This window comes from Atta colombica, unplaced genomic scaffold, assembly GCF_001594045.1.
Source record: "Atta colombica isolate Treedump-2 unplaced genomic scaffold, Acol1.0 scaffold30, whole genome shotgun sequence".
Classification (NCBI taxonomy): Eukaryota; Metazoa; Arthropoda; class Insecta; order Hymenoptera; family Formicidae; genus Atta; species Atta colombica.
The window spans coordinates 1,241,021-1,256,801 of record NW_017259404.1 but is presented as its reverse complement, the minus strand read 5'-3'; the positions used below and the strand labels follow the sequence as shown (position 1 = coordinate 1,256,801).

At 31.4% G+C, this 15,781-nt stretch overlaps 1 protein-coding gene across 2 annotated transcripts in view; it reads right to left on the bottom strand.

Annotated features, from left to right (window-relative positions):
* The window catches only part of LOC108690242 (vacuolar protein sorting-associated protein 13C-like), a 25,406-nt gene that overhangs the window by 9,417 nt on the left and 208 nt on the right, over positions 1-15,781 (bottom strand). For both annotated transcript variants that reach the window (XM_018197429.1, XM_018197430.1), the window contains exons 2-20: positions 15,592-15,781; positions 14,865-15,319; positions 13,756-14,279; positions 12,923-13,391; positions 12,408-12,773; positions 11,586-12,055; positions 6,569-7,274; positions 5,912-6,238; positions 4,709-5,101; positions 3,487-4,329; positions 2,887-2,989; positions 2,682-2,828; positions 2,398-2,594; positions 1,845-1,982; positions 1,657-1,776; positions 1,289-1,468; positions 976-1,155; positions 528-689; positions 304-467 (exon numbers count right to left, since the gene is read on the bottom strand). The exon at positions 15,592-15,781 is cut by the window's right edge and continues 1 nt beyond it. In XM_018197429.1, the coding sequence (XP_018052918.1) occupies positions 304-467; positions 528-689; positions 976-1,155; positions 1,289-1,468; positions 1,657-1,776; positions 1,845-1,982; positions 2,398-2,594; positions 2,682-2,828; positions 2,887-2,989; positions 3,487-4,329; positions 4,709-5,101; positions 5,912-6,238; positions 6,569-7,274; positions 11,586-12,055; positions 12,408-12,773; positions 12,923-13,391; positions 13,756-14,279; positions 14,865-15,319; positions 15,592-15,757 (6,110 nt within the window). In that variant the 5' untranslated portion in view covers positions 15,758-15,781. The remainder of the gene's footprint in view (positions 1-303; positions 468-527; positions 690-975; positions 1,156-1,288; positions 1,469-1,656; positions 1,777-1,844; positions 1,983-2,397; positions 2,595-2,681; positions 2,829-2,886; positions 2,990-3,486; positions 4,330-4,708; positions 5,102-5,911; positions 6,239-6,568; positions 7,275-11,585; positions 12,056-12,407; positions 12,774-12,922; positions 13,392-13,755; positions 14,280-14,864; positions 15,320-15,591) is intronic.

The window sequence follows — 15,781 nt, the reverse complement described above, 5'->3', positions numbered from 1 at the left end:
ATATATCTATAATATATATCTATAATTGTAATGTATTATATATTATACTTTTAAGAAAGAGTATTGCAAATGCAGATGATTTGGGACAGCATGTACTTTTGTTAAATTCAATCATCCTACTATCTACGCTGTCCGAAATTACCTACATTTACGATATATATATTGTACATATATGTTTAAAAATTTTTTTACTATTTTATTTTTTATTATTTCATTTTCATAATTACGTTAAATAGCTTTAAACAATAATCAAGAAAATAATCAAGAAAATAATATTGCTAACATAAAACAATGTGAACTTACCCGCTGACGCTGAAAAACAGCCAATAAATGTTGGTCGGGGTATACACGGCATCTAGAGGTAAATTAAGTTTTTCATCCGGTGCTACTGTGCCCACGCACTCCACCTCGTTTCCACGTCTCGTCATGTAATAAACAGATATCGGCTGCGCGAAATGATTGTGGACCTATAACATGCAAGGAGCTAATTATTACTGATAAAATATGATTCGTTCTCCTCTATTTACCTGAAGAATGCTTCTCAGAGAGACGATCGTACTACCTTCTTCCACAATAATATCTGACACAATACCCCATTCTTCCGAACCATCCTTTCGATGCTTTAAAGAGAAGAATCTCTTATCTGCTCTCAACACAGGTATCGCCAATTTGCTTTGAATGCCTTTAAACTATTATAAATTACTATGTTAATTATATTAATAATGATAAAATAATCTAACATTTATTTTATTACTTTAAAACTCATCAAGTCATATCATGATATATTAAAAACAGATTGTTGATCTGTTTAATGTTTTTTAATTATGTTTTTAATGTTTTTTATTATTTGTAATCTGAAAGTTACTTTCAATCGCTTGTCATCGACTATTTTCTACATTTTCATCAATAGATTGACTCCAGATACGTCAAAGAATCATGAATACAGTTTTATATTCTGATTATATAATGACTTACAGATATGGAGAATTTACTATCTTCTTTGTCTTTCACGGTCTCCACTTTCAACTGTTCAATCAGACGCGTGTCAAGTAGCTTGGACGTCTTAGATGCAAGCTGTATCGATGCACCAGTTTCGAGAATTACTTCCATATATGAGTTGCTATGGTCTTTTATTATCGAGCCATCATCAAAAATCTGTAAAGGCATATTTTATATTTGTCTTTTATATTAATAAAATTATCATTTTATCATCAAATCAAATGTTAATTTATAAAATTACATTGAGTAAACAAGTGAATAAAAATGTAAGATTCTTTATTATAATGACCTTGAAGAAACTGTGCTCCAGATCGAGTATTATCGCCAGACCGGTCTCATTTTTCAGCACATACGGCGCCACTTTTCTGGTAGGACCCTTCCCGCTGGCCTCCATAGCCGAGGAAAACGATTGACCCAATTGTTTTAGAACATCTAAACAGGTCTTTGTGACAGTTATCTCCAGATTATCCTATCCCAAACAAAAGAGAGATCTTACATTCTTTCGGCATATAATTTCCCAATAATATTGCGCTAGCTGCGACAAATCTCATTAAAATTCACAGAAAATTTTGTATCATTTAAGACGAAACACAAAAAATATCTATAATCCACATCTATAATCAATTTGATATTTATATCCTGATAAACTTTGCTTACAAAAGACGTAATGTCGATAGACATCTTGGTAGACTGGTGTAATTCTTCGACTTCGCTCTCCGAAGTAGGGCTGACTGCACTAGCGCCTCTGGAGTCTAGCATTATATCATTAAATTGAACCTAACAAACAAATTGACGTCAATCAACTAAATATTTATTAGAGGTGATAGGAAGAATGCTAAAGTTACCTTCGTTTTCAATTCCCACGGCGTTGAGACGCGTTTACCGTTAGTGGAGCTTTCTGTTGGTTCGATCAATGGTTCCCACAACGCAAGGCAACTGTTATAATACGACATTATCACCGACATCGTGCAGTCCATGCTCATCTGCGAACACAAGTCACGTAAACCATAATACTCATAAGAGAATAATAATAATGATAAGGAACAAGATAAATAATTAAGGAGCAAGATTTCTCTACATCTGAATAGTGATTCTTATATGTTTTTAATTGTTAGAAAAAAATATAAAGTTAAAAAAGTTCTATCATCCACAAATTCTGAGAAAAATAACGAATGGAGAAAAGACATAAAAAAATGATGTTATAAAGGATATTAGATAATAATAAGCGGAAATTCTAAAAATTAAAAGGTGTGAAATTTTCAAAAATTATTCTTTTTGAGTATAAAAAAGTCTTACAAGAAACAGTCTTACACAAAAATAAAAAATAATTCATCAAAATTGATTCCTCAATATAAATAATAAAAAAAATAATACAAAAACGATTCGTAAACAACTTACAGATTTTGTGCTCCAATCGTTAATGTTGCTTTGGAAACCTACATGAAGCAGTAACATTGGCAAAGTTTTGTTGCCGACACCCGCCTCCAGAGTAAACAAAATTGTCGGCGCCGAGATAATAGCTAATTCGGGCTTATAAGGTGCTGCAACTTCGTCATCTGTATACGTAAACTCTTCGAATGCTTCCATCGCAACTTCTAAAATAAATTGATCCAATTTAACAAATAAAAATAAGATTTTTTTTGTATAACGAATAATCATCGAATTATCAACTTCTTATTAACCTGTCTTTAAAAACCAATAATTATTCTCTTCAAAAGGTGTAACAATCCACAATCCTTCATAATTAGGCTCAGGTTTAACGACTTCCTTGTCCTCTTCCTCTTTCTTTGTCACCGTGTGAATGACTTTATTCAATATTTCGATTACACCTGAAAATTGTTACATTTTATTTTATTAGGTACTATCAGTATGAAACTCGTAAATTACCTGGCGAAACAGACATGTGTATATCCGTGCAACGAACTTCTAAATGGAGCCCTTTTCCCTCTGGCGTAGAACCGGCTACACTAATACTGCATGGCCTCAAAACCTATGATAATAATTAACAATAATAACAATTAACATAAAATAAATATTAGGATGAGTTACTTTATGATGGCTTTGATTTACAATAACAATAATAATTTAAAGGGAATCTATTTATAAATATTAAACATGTAAGATTAAATAATTTTGTAAATTTATTTGACAATAACGATTTAACTATCTAAATTAATATATTTCAATTAATCATTAAAGTGTCAATTAATCATAACAAGTGTCTCTATAAAAAGTGACTGGAATTGAAAATTTATACTTTCTGAATAAAATTGAATGTTGTATACATATAAAACAATTTAATATTAACAACATAATCTTATAATTTAAATAAAAATTTTTTATTTTATCTGAATTTTTTTTCCAAACATATTTACTTCTTGTTGAAATAATTTTTTATCCACGTTCTAAATTACCGCTAAACTTTTTCATACATAAATATGTATATACGTAAATATATATAGAATATTATGTGTATGTGTGCTATACCTGATAGATCCAGTCAGCCCTCTTCGCAGGATTATATATCCCCGCCAGTAGCGAGAGATCTTTAATAGAACCCGAGATCACCTGATGCTCTCCCATAATACGCACCTTCAGCAACAATTCTGTATTCAGTACTATGCAATTCGAGTTGATATCGTCCATGTCTTCGAGCAAGATAATATCTGGCTTTTCCACGTGTAGATTCACAGTTAACATTTTGAGTGTCGAGGCGGCCGATTGCTGCTGCGCCGGCTTTTTCTTTGGTGCCATCAATTCATTTTTCGAAGAAGAAGTAACAGCCGTCTTGTTCAATTCATTCACATCAAAAAAATCCTTGATTTTCATAAGATAATCGAGGGAGACAATGATGCTGAAAGAGAACACTCGCACGTCGGCGAACGTGTCGTTCGGGCTTTGGCGCACTGTCACGTCCAACATACTCCTGGCATTATATTTGACGTGTTCTTCGAGATGATCCTCACTTGGCCTTGACAATGGCACGCTGCTGGTCCTTTCCATGATTCGCACCAGCGAGCCCTCTCGACTCTGCCGCATGTCATCTAGCGTGCAATTCATTAGAAGAATCGATGTAGCTAGTAAACCGTCTGCAAATACACGGCCTTTCAGAGCAAAATGTGTGAGACTGAAACGAGCCAGTCCATGCTCGGGCAGATGCATCGGTGACGTCTGCGACTGCAATAACTTAGAACCGCCGGTGAAGAGATTGATCACCAGACTATCCATAATAAACTCAAACTTCACGGATGTGTGAGCGTGTCGTTCCTGTGTTTCAATCAATGGTATTTCTCGCGATGCGTCGATCTCGTACTTGTAGACCGGTTGAATCTTACAGCAAATGTTAAATATATTTAGTCAATAACACTGTGCAACAAATTTTCAACTTTTCTGTTTTTCAACAAGTAAGGGATGTTTCTCGCAAAATTTTTTTATACTAAAGAATATACTTTCGAAAAAATTCTACATTCTTTAATTTTTAGAAACATTATTTTAAATTCTTTATATAATGCAGTAACATAATTATAAAAAATTTAACTAATTTTTGTAATATACAAAAAAATAATTAATGTAATGATATAAAACCTTTTATTAAAAATAATATATGAGAATCACCATTCAGTGTTGAGAAATAGAAACTTTGTCACACAGTGTAATTTAATAATTGAAAATTTTATAATTGTTGTATATTATCACAATGATTATTCACCTCAAGGTCTCCACTGTATTCGGATTTCACAGCGGATGGCACAGCTTGCACAGGTTTGGAGTCTTCAAAAGTCTCGCCCAGATTCTGCTCCAGCACTTTCAGAACTGTAACGTAATCCTCTTTACTCAACAGTAGATTGATCTTGTTCAATCTACCAAACATATCGATGTCCGGAATAGAAGTAAACCAGGCGGTAGAAAGATTTCGTTTTATTAGTAGCGTAAACGTTACTGGTTCCAGCAGCAATACCTCGTTCTCGCTGATGAATTGTTTTGTGTTCAGTCGAACTCGAGATAATTTCAAGTTCTGCAACTCGATTTTCATTTCATCAACCACGGGATATTCATCGACTTCCTCGTTCATTATATCCAGCTTTTTGAAGATGTTATATATCTATTCCCATAGAATTTTATAGAGGCGTATTTATTATTTTTTTGTATATAAGTTATATTTATAATAAGATTGGAAACAAGATTTATGTTAAATATTATGTTAATTACTTTAAATACGAAGCGCCACTACAATCTGTTAAGATGTTAAACTATTATATATATATTCACATAAATTAATTTCACAAATGATAATTGCTGATATGGTTATCAGACTTTCAACGCAATCTGAAATATTAATAAATATTTTTCACAATAAGTTTATTACAGTTTTTTAAGATTAATTTGAGAAATTTGGGGGGATTATTAATATTTCAGATTGATTGCGTCGAAAGTCCGATATATCAGCACGCAATTATCAGCACGCATTTATCGGCACGCATTTCTGAAATTAATTTATTTATATGAATTTATTTATATATAATAGTTCAACATCTTAATTCAGACCGTAGTGGCACTTCGTATTTAAAGTAAATTATATAAGTTATATAAGTTTTATATAAATTATATTTAAATTAAATTTATATTTTTTATTTCTCAAATATTAAAAAAATGATAATCTTTTACTCTAAAATATGAAACATTAGTTAAAAAATTATTATGTTCACACAATAATTATAACATATGTCTCATAAAAATAACATTATAAATCAGTCTAATGTAATCATTTATCGAAATTGATTCCATATAAAATTAATATGATAGATCTGTAATTCGCGCGCGCGCGTGTGTCTATTTAATTCTACAAAATTTCTAAATTCTTCAATTGGAACTAAATTGATTTACAATTCAGAATAAACTTATCATTCTGTACCATAAGATTGCCCATGTCTAGCATTAAGCTATGCTCGTTCTTGGAGCTCATCGGCACGTATACAATGGGTGCATTAATCCTAACATTTAGCTCGATGCGTGAGGCACTTTGTTGGACATCCTTAATGTTAGTCTTCGCAGCTTCTGCTGCCGCCGCCGATGCATCTTTGATAGCTTTCTGCGCCATTTGGAAATTGTTTAGGAAATTCATAACACTGGTGACGAATGCATTCAAAAAGACAATGCGATGGCAACCCATCGATATCTTGACAGACATGTTGTTCTTGTCTCTTTCCCATTCCTCGATGTTATACATTACCACTTGGATCTGATATGAAAATAAAAGATTTTCACAGACAATTACTTTTAATCCCAATTTATATTAGCTCTAAAATTTTCTAATTTTGCGGATCTAATTTACTTTAAATTAATGTATTTTTGTTTAATATAATTAATCGATTTTTTTCATTTTTCATTTCCAAAATGATTACAAAATAAAATTATGTAATTTAAAATTGTGAGATTCTGAAAAACATTTGTTACAAATAATTTTTCGCAATATAGTTCTGAAAAAAATATCTAAGCTCACTGGAGCCGCGAATGCCGATTAGGATTAAAGAAATAATTGAAAATGTAAAATAAATATAAAAGCACCTACCTGTAAAGACTCAGTACCCTCCACAGTCACTATATCCTTGTACATAGAAACAGGATTCAGATCTTTAATACTGACAGAAGTCAAATCAGCATTCACTTGCAAATACGAAGACTTGCTGAGAAAACTGGCGCTGATGCCTTCAATATAGAACGCGGTAATGTCTCGGGTGGTGCTGGAAATCTTCAGATTAATCGAGCCAATCTTGGCATTTACTTTTAGATCGATGAATTCAACAGTTTGTTTTTTACGTCGTCCGGTGGGTCTCAATCTTTGTTTCTGTAATTGTTCTTTGAGAAAACCAGAAGTTTCTTCCTGAATAGAGGTTAAACGGATCGGTCGAGAATGTTTGGTTTCTTTCTTCTGAATATCTTCGAGTGAGTTCATTGAGTCCTGAATGTACGTGCTAAATCGCAGCAGCTCGATAAGAGCTTCTTGATGTAACAATATGTCCAGTGAGGTGAATTCCAGTCGAAGCAATTTCACGACAGAACCGTGGCGCGTAATAAACTCCGGCGAGCGCTTGTTTACATTTACATATCGCATGATGATCAAATACTCGTCTCCGCCGGCCGACATCGGTGTATTGACCATGAAGATCTCCTGACCCTCGTATAGTTGCCGCATCTGCACGCCACCCAGTCTCAACTGCACCTCTTGATCGTACGTACGTTGTAACATTTCCGCCTCCAGCTGCAACACCTGGAATCTGAAGAGAATAAATTCAGAAAGATTTCATTAAAGTCCTTGCTAAAAATTTTTCTCAGAATTTTCATACAAATTAAATTAAGTAAATATATAGGCTATAAATCAAATTAAAATATAAAAATGTAAATGCTAAGCAAAATATATTAGTAAGCGAAATATATTACTAAAATATTAACTAAAATTAAAACAAAAATAAATAGAAATGAATATGTAACAAACGGCGTTTCGACTTCGATTGGATCATTATCAATGTTAGACATGTAAAAACTTTCAATAAATTAATAAATATAAATTAATAAGTATAAACATATTTGAAATAGCAACGGTTATAACTAAAAATTACAAACTATGAAAATAAAAACTTTTTTAATTGGACTTTAGCTAGATATATAAAAAGGTCTTTTTTTTATTATAAGCGACAAGAATACAGAATAATAATGATAAAGCAATATTGCGTTTGGAGCTTAGAGATGCTTATTACCATCTAAAATCCATCAGAATTAGTATATTTCACATCTCTAATCTGATTCTTGATAAGAAGAACTTATTATGTCTTGAATCTGTTATGCAGCTTCTTTATATATCTAACATATAATATAATAACAAAATTAACAACTTTTATTTTGCGAATCAAACTTTTAAAATTAATTAAAAAATTCAATAGTTGCAAACAAATTATGTCTAAAAAATCTCAGATTAAGTCTATCTCTTATACGTGTGTGGTATTTGAAATTTATCAAATTCAATACACTATAACGATCCTAGTTTTAGACACGTCTAATAAACTCAAAAAAGTTTTATTTCTTCTAATAATTTTGGGGAAACATCTTATCTGGACTCATGATAATATTAGTTCATTAATTTAAGTGATGTTAATATTCTCAGAGACGTTTAACTATTATTAATTGGAGAAGGTTTCGGTCTACTTATTAGTAAATATAACATACAAAGAACTGTGATCGAGTTCATAAAAAATGTAGAAAATAACATTTATAATCGTCCTAAGAATATTGTTAATTTCATCAAAAACAATTCAGTTTCAATTCTTAATAGATTTTCTTAACAATTTCCTTCTTATAATTCGATACATAAGCAGGTATCAACATGATTAGAATCTACTAATGAATTTATTAAAGATAATAATAATTTGCTAGTCACACGTACTGATAAGAGAAATGTAACCGTAGTTTTGGATAGAACCGATTATGTTCAAAAAATGGAAGAAATATTTTCAGACATTGATATATACATACACATATTTTAGAATAGAGAAGAATCCCACTAAGAAATTGACTAACGATCTGCGTATTATATTGGAAAAACAAAGACTATATAGAAGACTCAGTATATCAAAGATTATTGATTACAAATGGCAATTCTCCTATGGCTTACCTAAAATTCATAAGCCTGTAAAGCCTTATCTAAAATTCATAAGTTGGTAATCCGTTAAGGGTTATTGTTTCTTCGATAAACAGTTCTTTACTATTTTTCCCTATTTCTACATAATGTTATCCATAATAATATTCCTGAAAGACATGGCCAGGTGAAAAACAGCTTTCATTTGGTGGACAAGCTAAACGGAAGGTTTTTTGATCCTGACTATACTTTGGCATTTTTAGATATAATTTCGCTATTTACAAATGTTCCCATAGAATTGGTATCTCAGAGTATCGTGAGAAGATAGAGTCATATATCTATGAATACTACACCTTTAGACAAATTTCTTATAGCTATACGCTTTGTCTTGAATTTAACTGTTTTTTCTTTTAATAATGTATTCTATAAACAAATTTTTGATGTTTCCATTGTTCCTTGTAATAACCCTGAAATAGTATTATAAGATCTTGAGTCTTCTGCTTTAGAAAGATTACAATTCATCACGGAAATTGGGACCAATGGTAGATTGAATTTTTTAGACATCACTATCATTGTTGAAAATAACTCAATAATTTTTGATAGATATAAAAAACCGATTTGCTCGAGAAGATTTCTTAACTTCCACTCTCACTTATTATGTTATAAAAGAGGTTGTTGTCATAGGTGCAATAGACAGAGTTATATTGTTGTCTCATCCTATTTTCTAGCAAAAAAATCTTATTGATATTACCAATATATTTTTACAAAATTGTTATTCACTTCATTTCATCTTCTCCACTCAATAATAGATTGAATTATCATATTCATAGGAACAGCAGTACACAAAATTTTCACATTCTTAACAAGAATATTTGTGCTAAAAAGTTTTTTACCCGTCAAGTCTATTTCTGAAAGCTTTAGGCCAGTTGCTTGGAAAATTAACTATAATTTGGCTTATTCCATTTCCATACCCTAAAAAACAATATAAAAAGAAGTAAAAATCAGCTCGATTTTTTCTCTAATCAGAAAGTCGTATACACAATATCTTATGTGATGCTAGTTACGTTGAGCAAATCAAGAGAAAGCTAAAAACCAGACTGCAAGAACATATATCTGATATAAGGAAAAAAACGGGATCGCCATCAGTCATTACAAATCATCGAATGGAGTAATAATGAATTTGATTGGGATAAAGTGAGAAATCTTGATAGAGAATCTTTCTATAATAAATGCTTGATATCGGATGATTCATATAAAGAAGCAAAAACAGAGTCTGTAAATAAACAAAACGATACTGAATCTCTACATAAATCTCTCTCTTATTTTCCTATTATTTAGCCTCTTTCTCCTTCTTAGTTTTCTGTTCTTTTCCTTCCTCTTAATTGTCTTTCTCTTTTATTTTGTATCTCCTTCTTTGTGCCTTTGTACTTCTCGTCAGTTTTTCTCATTATAGGTTTGGATGTCAAGAAAGCTCTATTGCAAATTGCTTATTTATCTTATTGCTGTACACATATCAGTACACTGTTTGTATTTCGAGTTTTAAACCTTTTGTTCTATCGATATTTTTATATTCTGACTGATATAATTTTATTTAACATTGGAACTAATATATTTTAAGGTATTTATTTTAAGGTATTTATTTTTTTCCTTTTTTATATGAGCTCTTCTTTATCAACGAATATTTTTTCATACTTTATATTATTTTAACAGACTGATTGCTTTTTGAATCTCAATTTTTACAACCGATATTATATTTTTTCACATTCTGACTGATGTTATTAACTTAGCATTGAAAATATTTTGAAAGTATTTGTACTACGATTTCCTTTTTTATGAGCCTTTTATTAACGAATGTTCCTTATTTTATTGATGTTATTTTTTTTATTGATATATTATTGATTCTTTGTATTTATATTTTGATAGACTGTTTTATTATTTTTTTAGCTATTTTTCATCAACATGAACTTAATATATTAACTAATGTATTGCGAGATTTCTCTGTATTATCTTGCGCACAATTAAAGATCTCTATTGAATAGCAATATTTTTATTACTGTTGCGATAACCACAGTAGGTTATTTTATTACCTTTTTGTATATCCAGCTGAAGTTAGTACAATTAAAAAAGTTTTTATTTTCATAGTTTGTAATTTTTAGTTATAGGCCGTTGCTATTTCAAATATGTTTATACTATTAATTTATTGAAAGTTTTTACACGAATATTTTAATGATCTAATATTTTAATGATCCGATCAGAGTCAAAATGCCATTTATTATACATTCATTTCTATTTATTTTTATTTTAATTTGTTTTAGCGCTAATATATATTTTGCTTAGCACTTACATTTTAGTGTTTTCACTTGGTTTGTAGCCCTTCTTAATATATATTTAATTAATTAATTATTTGAATCATTTACATTATGCATTTTAAATTATTTATCTATATATAAAATTTTCATACATTTAGAACACTTTTTAGAAATAAGGAGAAAGTCAACTACTAGTCATCTATAAGAAAGTCAGCCTACAGTTTTTCTTAAAAAATTTTTTATATATGTGAAAATTTTTTATATACATGATAATTCTGATATATTCTAAGATTTCTCATTCTAAAATTTCTACGATTTCTGAAATATATTTTAAACTTAATTTTTTCAGATTTTATAAGATTTCATCAAACGATTATAGAACGAGGAATCTCTTGGAAATGTCAGAATTTACTTCGGTGAAAAAATTTTTAAAAGATGTAAATTCATTTTGAAAACTATTTCAATTTATATAAAAAAATCTGAGAATTTTCTCAGAAAAAAGTTATAAAATTATTCTGAAAAGTTTCTAAAATTTATATAAAAATTATGACAAATTATATAAACAATTCTCAGAAAAATTTTCATCAGGTGTCAATAAAAAATTTCAATATAAGATAATTAAAATAAAACGAAGCATCGTTTCAAACCTGATAAATTCCGAGGGTACCGTGACATTATCTCGTTGTCTGGAAACCGACAGTGTAAACTCCTTCATTTCGAATTTCATTTCCAAGTCAGTGGTCTGCTTTATTGGTGCAGTGGCTGTTGCTTGTTGCTGCTTTCTTTTGTCAGCGATGTTGGATATTGTAGTGCCCAGTTCCTTCAGTGATAACTGCGAAATGGACTTGGAGAGAGAGGTACGCTGCAACTCTCCAGGTTTTTCCTCCTGAGAAATGCTCTGCGCGATTGAGAGCGCCTGAAGCAATCGAACATCCGATATGTTCACTGTAACTGAAGGTAGGTGACCGAGGAGCCGTAATTTCGGCAACAAAGGATCGTCCGTCACTAGGCACTTGTGGAATTGAATTTCCAATGTAGTTGGATGGAGTAACGTCAGAGAACTCTCGGTATTTGCCAAGGCTGATCGCCATTCTTCATTCGGTAGCGAAACCAATATCTAATGCAATAAATTTTAAGAAAATAACTATTATTATAAAAAATAATATTATATACAAAATAATATAATTTTGAATTAGAAATTATTTTCAGAAGTTTTATCTATTAACTATTATTTATTTATTCTTATCACTCTGCATATCTTTTATTGTTTATTAATTAATTTATTATACAGGATGACACCTGTATATAATACATAGATCTAACACAAATGTATTTATTTATATAATATTTATCAATTTTTTATGTAATATTTGACTTCCATTTTTCATCTTTCCGTATATTATTCATTAATTTACAATAGTATAACTACTAAAATTGTAAATTAGACTATTAAATTAAACTATTATTACCTGAAAGTTAACTATCTTCAAAACAAATTTTTCATAGCTGTGCTCTCTTAGATGCAACAATACTTCCTCCTCGCTCTTGCCCATGCTAACCAACTGTCTAACGCTAACCCCAGCCAAGTCACTCTTGCCCTTTTCCAAAGAATGCATCTTTAGACTGCCTAAGTTTACAACAATCAATGCTTTCGAGTCTTCATAGAGACCTCCGTGCGGTATGATAAGTTGTGATGCCTGCATATCCACTTGTATGTCCAATATCGAATGCTTTTCTATAGCATATTCCAATCCGAGTGCCGACATTTCCTTCAGGCCTTCCAATTGTTCTGCCGCGGCTGTTTGCAGCTGACTCAGCGTGGAAGAGTCTTGCACCTGGAAAATATTCATCTATATTAAATGAATAGATTGCAAAAAATAAGAAAAAAATTATAAGATAAATTCAAGAAAAATTTTAGTTAGTGTTTAAAAAGTTCTTCTATTTTCTGCGAATGCATTGTGTATTCGAAGATTAAAAAGAATACCTTAAACATGTCGACTAGCTCTTTAATAGTTTGCGCGTCATAAATGATGTCGACAGATCGGGACTTGACGACTACACGATCACCGCACAGCCTATCGAGCGGATTCTTCTCGTAAGAGACCGACAGCAATGCGCAGTCAGAGCTACCATGTTCTGGGATGAAGAGCGAGGGCACCCGACCATTTTGTGTTGCGCCCAGTAATTTCATGTCGCTAATAGAAGCAGTGATAAGGATCGCGTTCGCGGATGGTCGTGACTTGAAGCCAGCTCGTACGCCATGTAGCTGCAGGTCTAAGACACACGAATGCTCCTTGTCCGTGTCCAGTAGAGAAATTTGCAGACCATGTAAAAGGAAATGTGTGTCGATCATCTCATATGTTTCTGGATAATGCGTGGGCGCGGAGTTCTCCTGATAGTCAATCGCCCGATAGAGTTTCTCCTTCTCCTGTGGTGTCATCGCTTCTTCGAACCTAATCATATCATCATTATTAATATATTAAACGTATCATAATATCATCATTATTAATATGCTAAACGTGTTATGTTCGTTAAAAATAATAATAAGCTAAGACGAGAATACGCCAATAAATGATCGCAAAATATATTTACTAACACAAATATAGTTATTATTTAAAAAAACTGACATCCTTTTGTCTATTATCTTATTTTATTATTGTTAATACAAGCCAGATAAAATTACTTTGAATTTAATATACGTCGATCTCACAATTCGTTAAAGACAAATTTTACAGGATAGTTGAAGTATATAAAAATCTCTAAAAGTATGCCAAAATTTTCTGAAAATTTGGTTTATTAAAATGTTTAGCAATAAACCTGCGCATAATGGCTGCAGCAGAGTTGAGCTCCTTCGTCTCCTCGACCTGCGAATTGGTCCACAGGAAACCGAACCAACCTCGATTCGCTTTCAGAGTCTTCTCCCGCTCTGCCAGTCTCTCAACTTCCATCTCGATCTGCTGTCGGATAATCACCAAGTTGAAGATGTCTAGTTTCCTTTCATAGTTTGTCAACCGTTCCTCGATCTCTTTTGCTAGTTTCTTCGTTGTCAGTTTAATCTGATAGACCTTGGCATAGGCGCGGCAAGTATCGCGATGAAGCTTCATATGATCCCAGTTCCAATTGCGATGACACCGTCGCACGGTTTCCTCAAGGATGCAGGTATATGCGAAACGCCACCATTCCTTGTAGTGACCGCGATATAATTTCAAATTCGGTCGATATTTTCGATATGGTGCGGCTTTCTGTGCCTGATCCAAACCCTCTCCCAACCGTACCAAGGTCTGATACTGACGCTTCGTTAAACCAATCCGTAATTTTTGCATCTCTAGATCCAACCATACCTGTGAAAAGAAAAGCAAAATATAAAATGATTCAATCTAATTTGAAAAGCTCTCAACTGTAAGGAGTAAATAATTTAAAAAAGAGTGCAACCGTTCTAAAAATAAATACTTTTTAATCATTTTTTTTTAGAAAATTATCAGGAGATATGATAATATTGCGAATGTCAAATGAATTATATATTGATCAGATTGATTTCCATTGATGGTTTGAATAAACTTTTTTAGAATATAAAGAGATTCTTTGAATACAAAAAATAATAATGTTAACTATGTCCAACGTACAGAATAACTTAAAAACTAACTGAACAATCTTCATATTTTTTTTAGAAATGGAAATAGTATCAATAAACTATCTAATTAAAAAAGAATTTATTTTGAAGTGGAAAATGGTTGACATAATTATAAAAAAGGCTGTTTTTTTTTAAATTCTATTATATACAAATTTTTCATATAATAAGAATGTCTTTTTACATCCTTAAAAAAGTTTACCCAGATATCAATAGTTTAAAAAAAAAAATTCATAAAATTCACTTATTTTAATAAACTGATATAGTGGAATCTTTCCTTGCCAGATTGATAAATTACCTTCGGGATGGTATAATTACTACCGTCAGACTCGGGCTTGGGATTAAGCCTGAGTTTAGACTTGACATTGATTGGTCCTAATAAATATTGGTAGCCTATTGGAGTATAGTCCATAGTTGCAATACCGCTACAAAAGAGATTGGTATACAAGGACTGCGAGCTCTTGCTGTATTGCTCCACGCTTGTATTGAGATAGGCAGCCAATCCATCCAGATTGCACAATTTGAAGATTTGTGGAATGACATACATGTCCTTCAAATTGCCAGTGGTCTCCCAGGAGTCTGTACAACTCTCAAGGACGAAGGTATTTAGCGTAAAGCCAAAGGAAAACGGATGATCTTTGAAGGTAACGTGGTCTTCGTACCGCACATGAATTCTCTTGATCTCCACATGAATATTCTTGATCATGCGAGCGACTAACTTCTCGACCATCGAGTCGTCCAGTTTTTCTTGCGCTGTACGAGTTAAAAAATTTTTAAACCTTATTTAAAAAAATTAAAATTAAAATTAAATATTGGACATACATCTTTGCACACACACATATATATATTTCTATAACTCAGATAATTTTTATAAAAATTACAAATATTTAAAATAAATTAAGAAGCAATATTAAATTGAATAAATAATTATAAAAATTTTATTTTTATAATTTTATTATCATACGATCACAAAATTCTAGACTTCTTTTTACTAATTTATTTAAAAAATATAAATATCTAATTACATTTTATCTCTGCTAATTGTTTCCTTTTTTCCACTCTCGCGAGTTCCGCTCGTTTCGCTTCCAATTGTGTTTTCGTTTCTTTATCTTCATTGTACGAAACTTGACTTGTAGGCACTACTAATATAAACAGTTCCTCAACTATCGCATCAATTTGACCGTTCCACATATCTTTGAATGGGATTTTCAATAT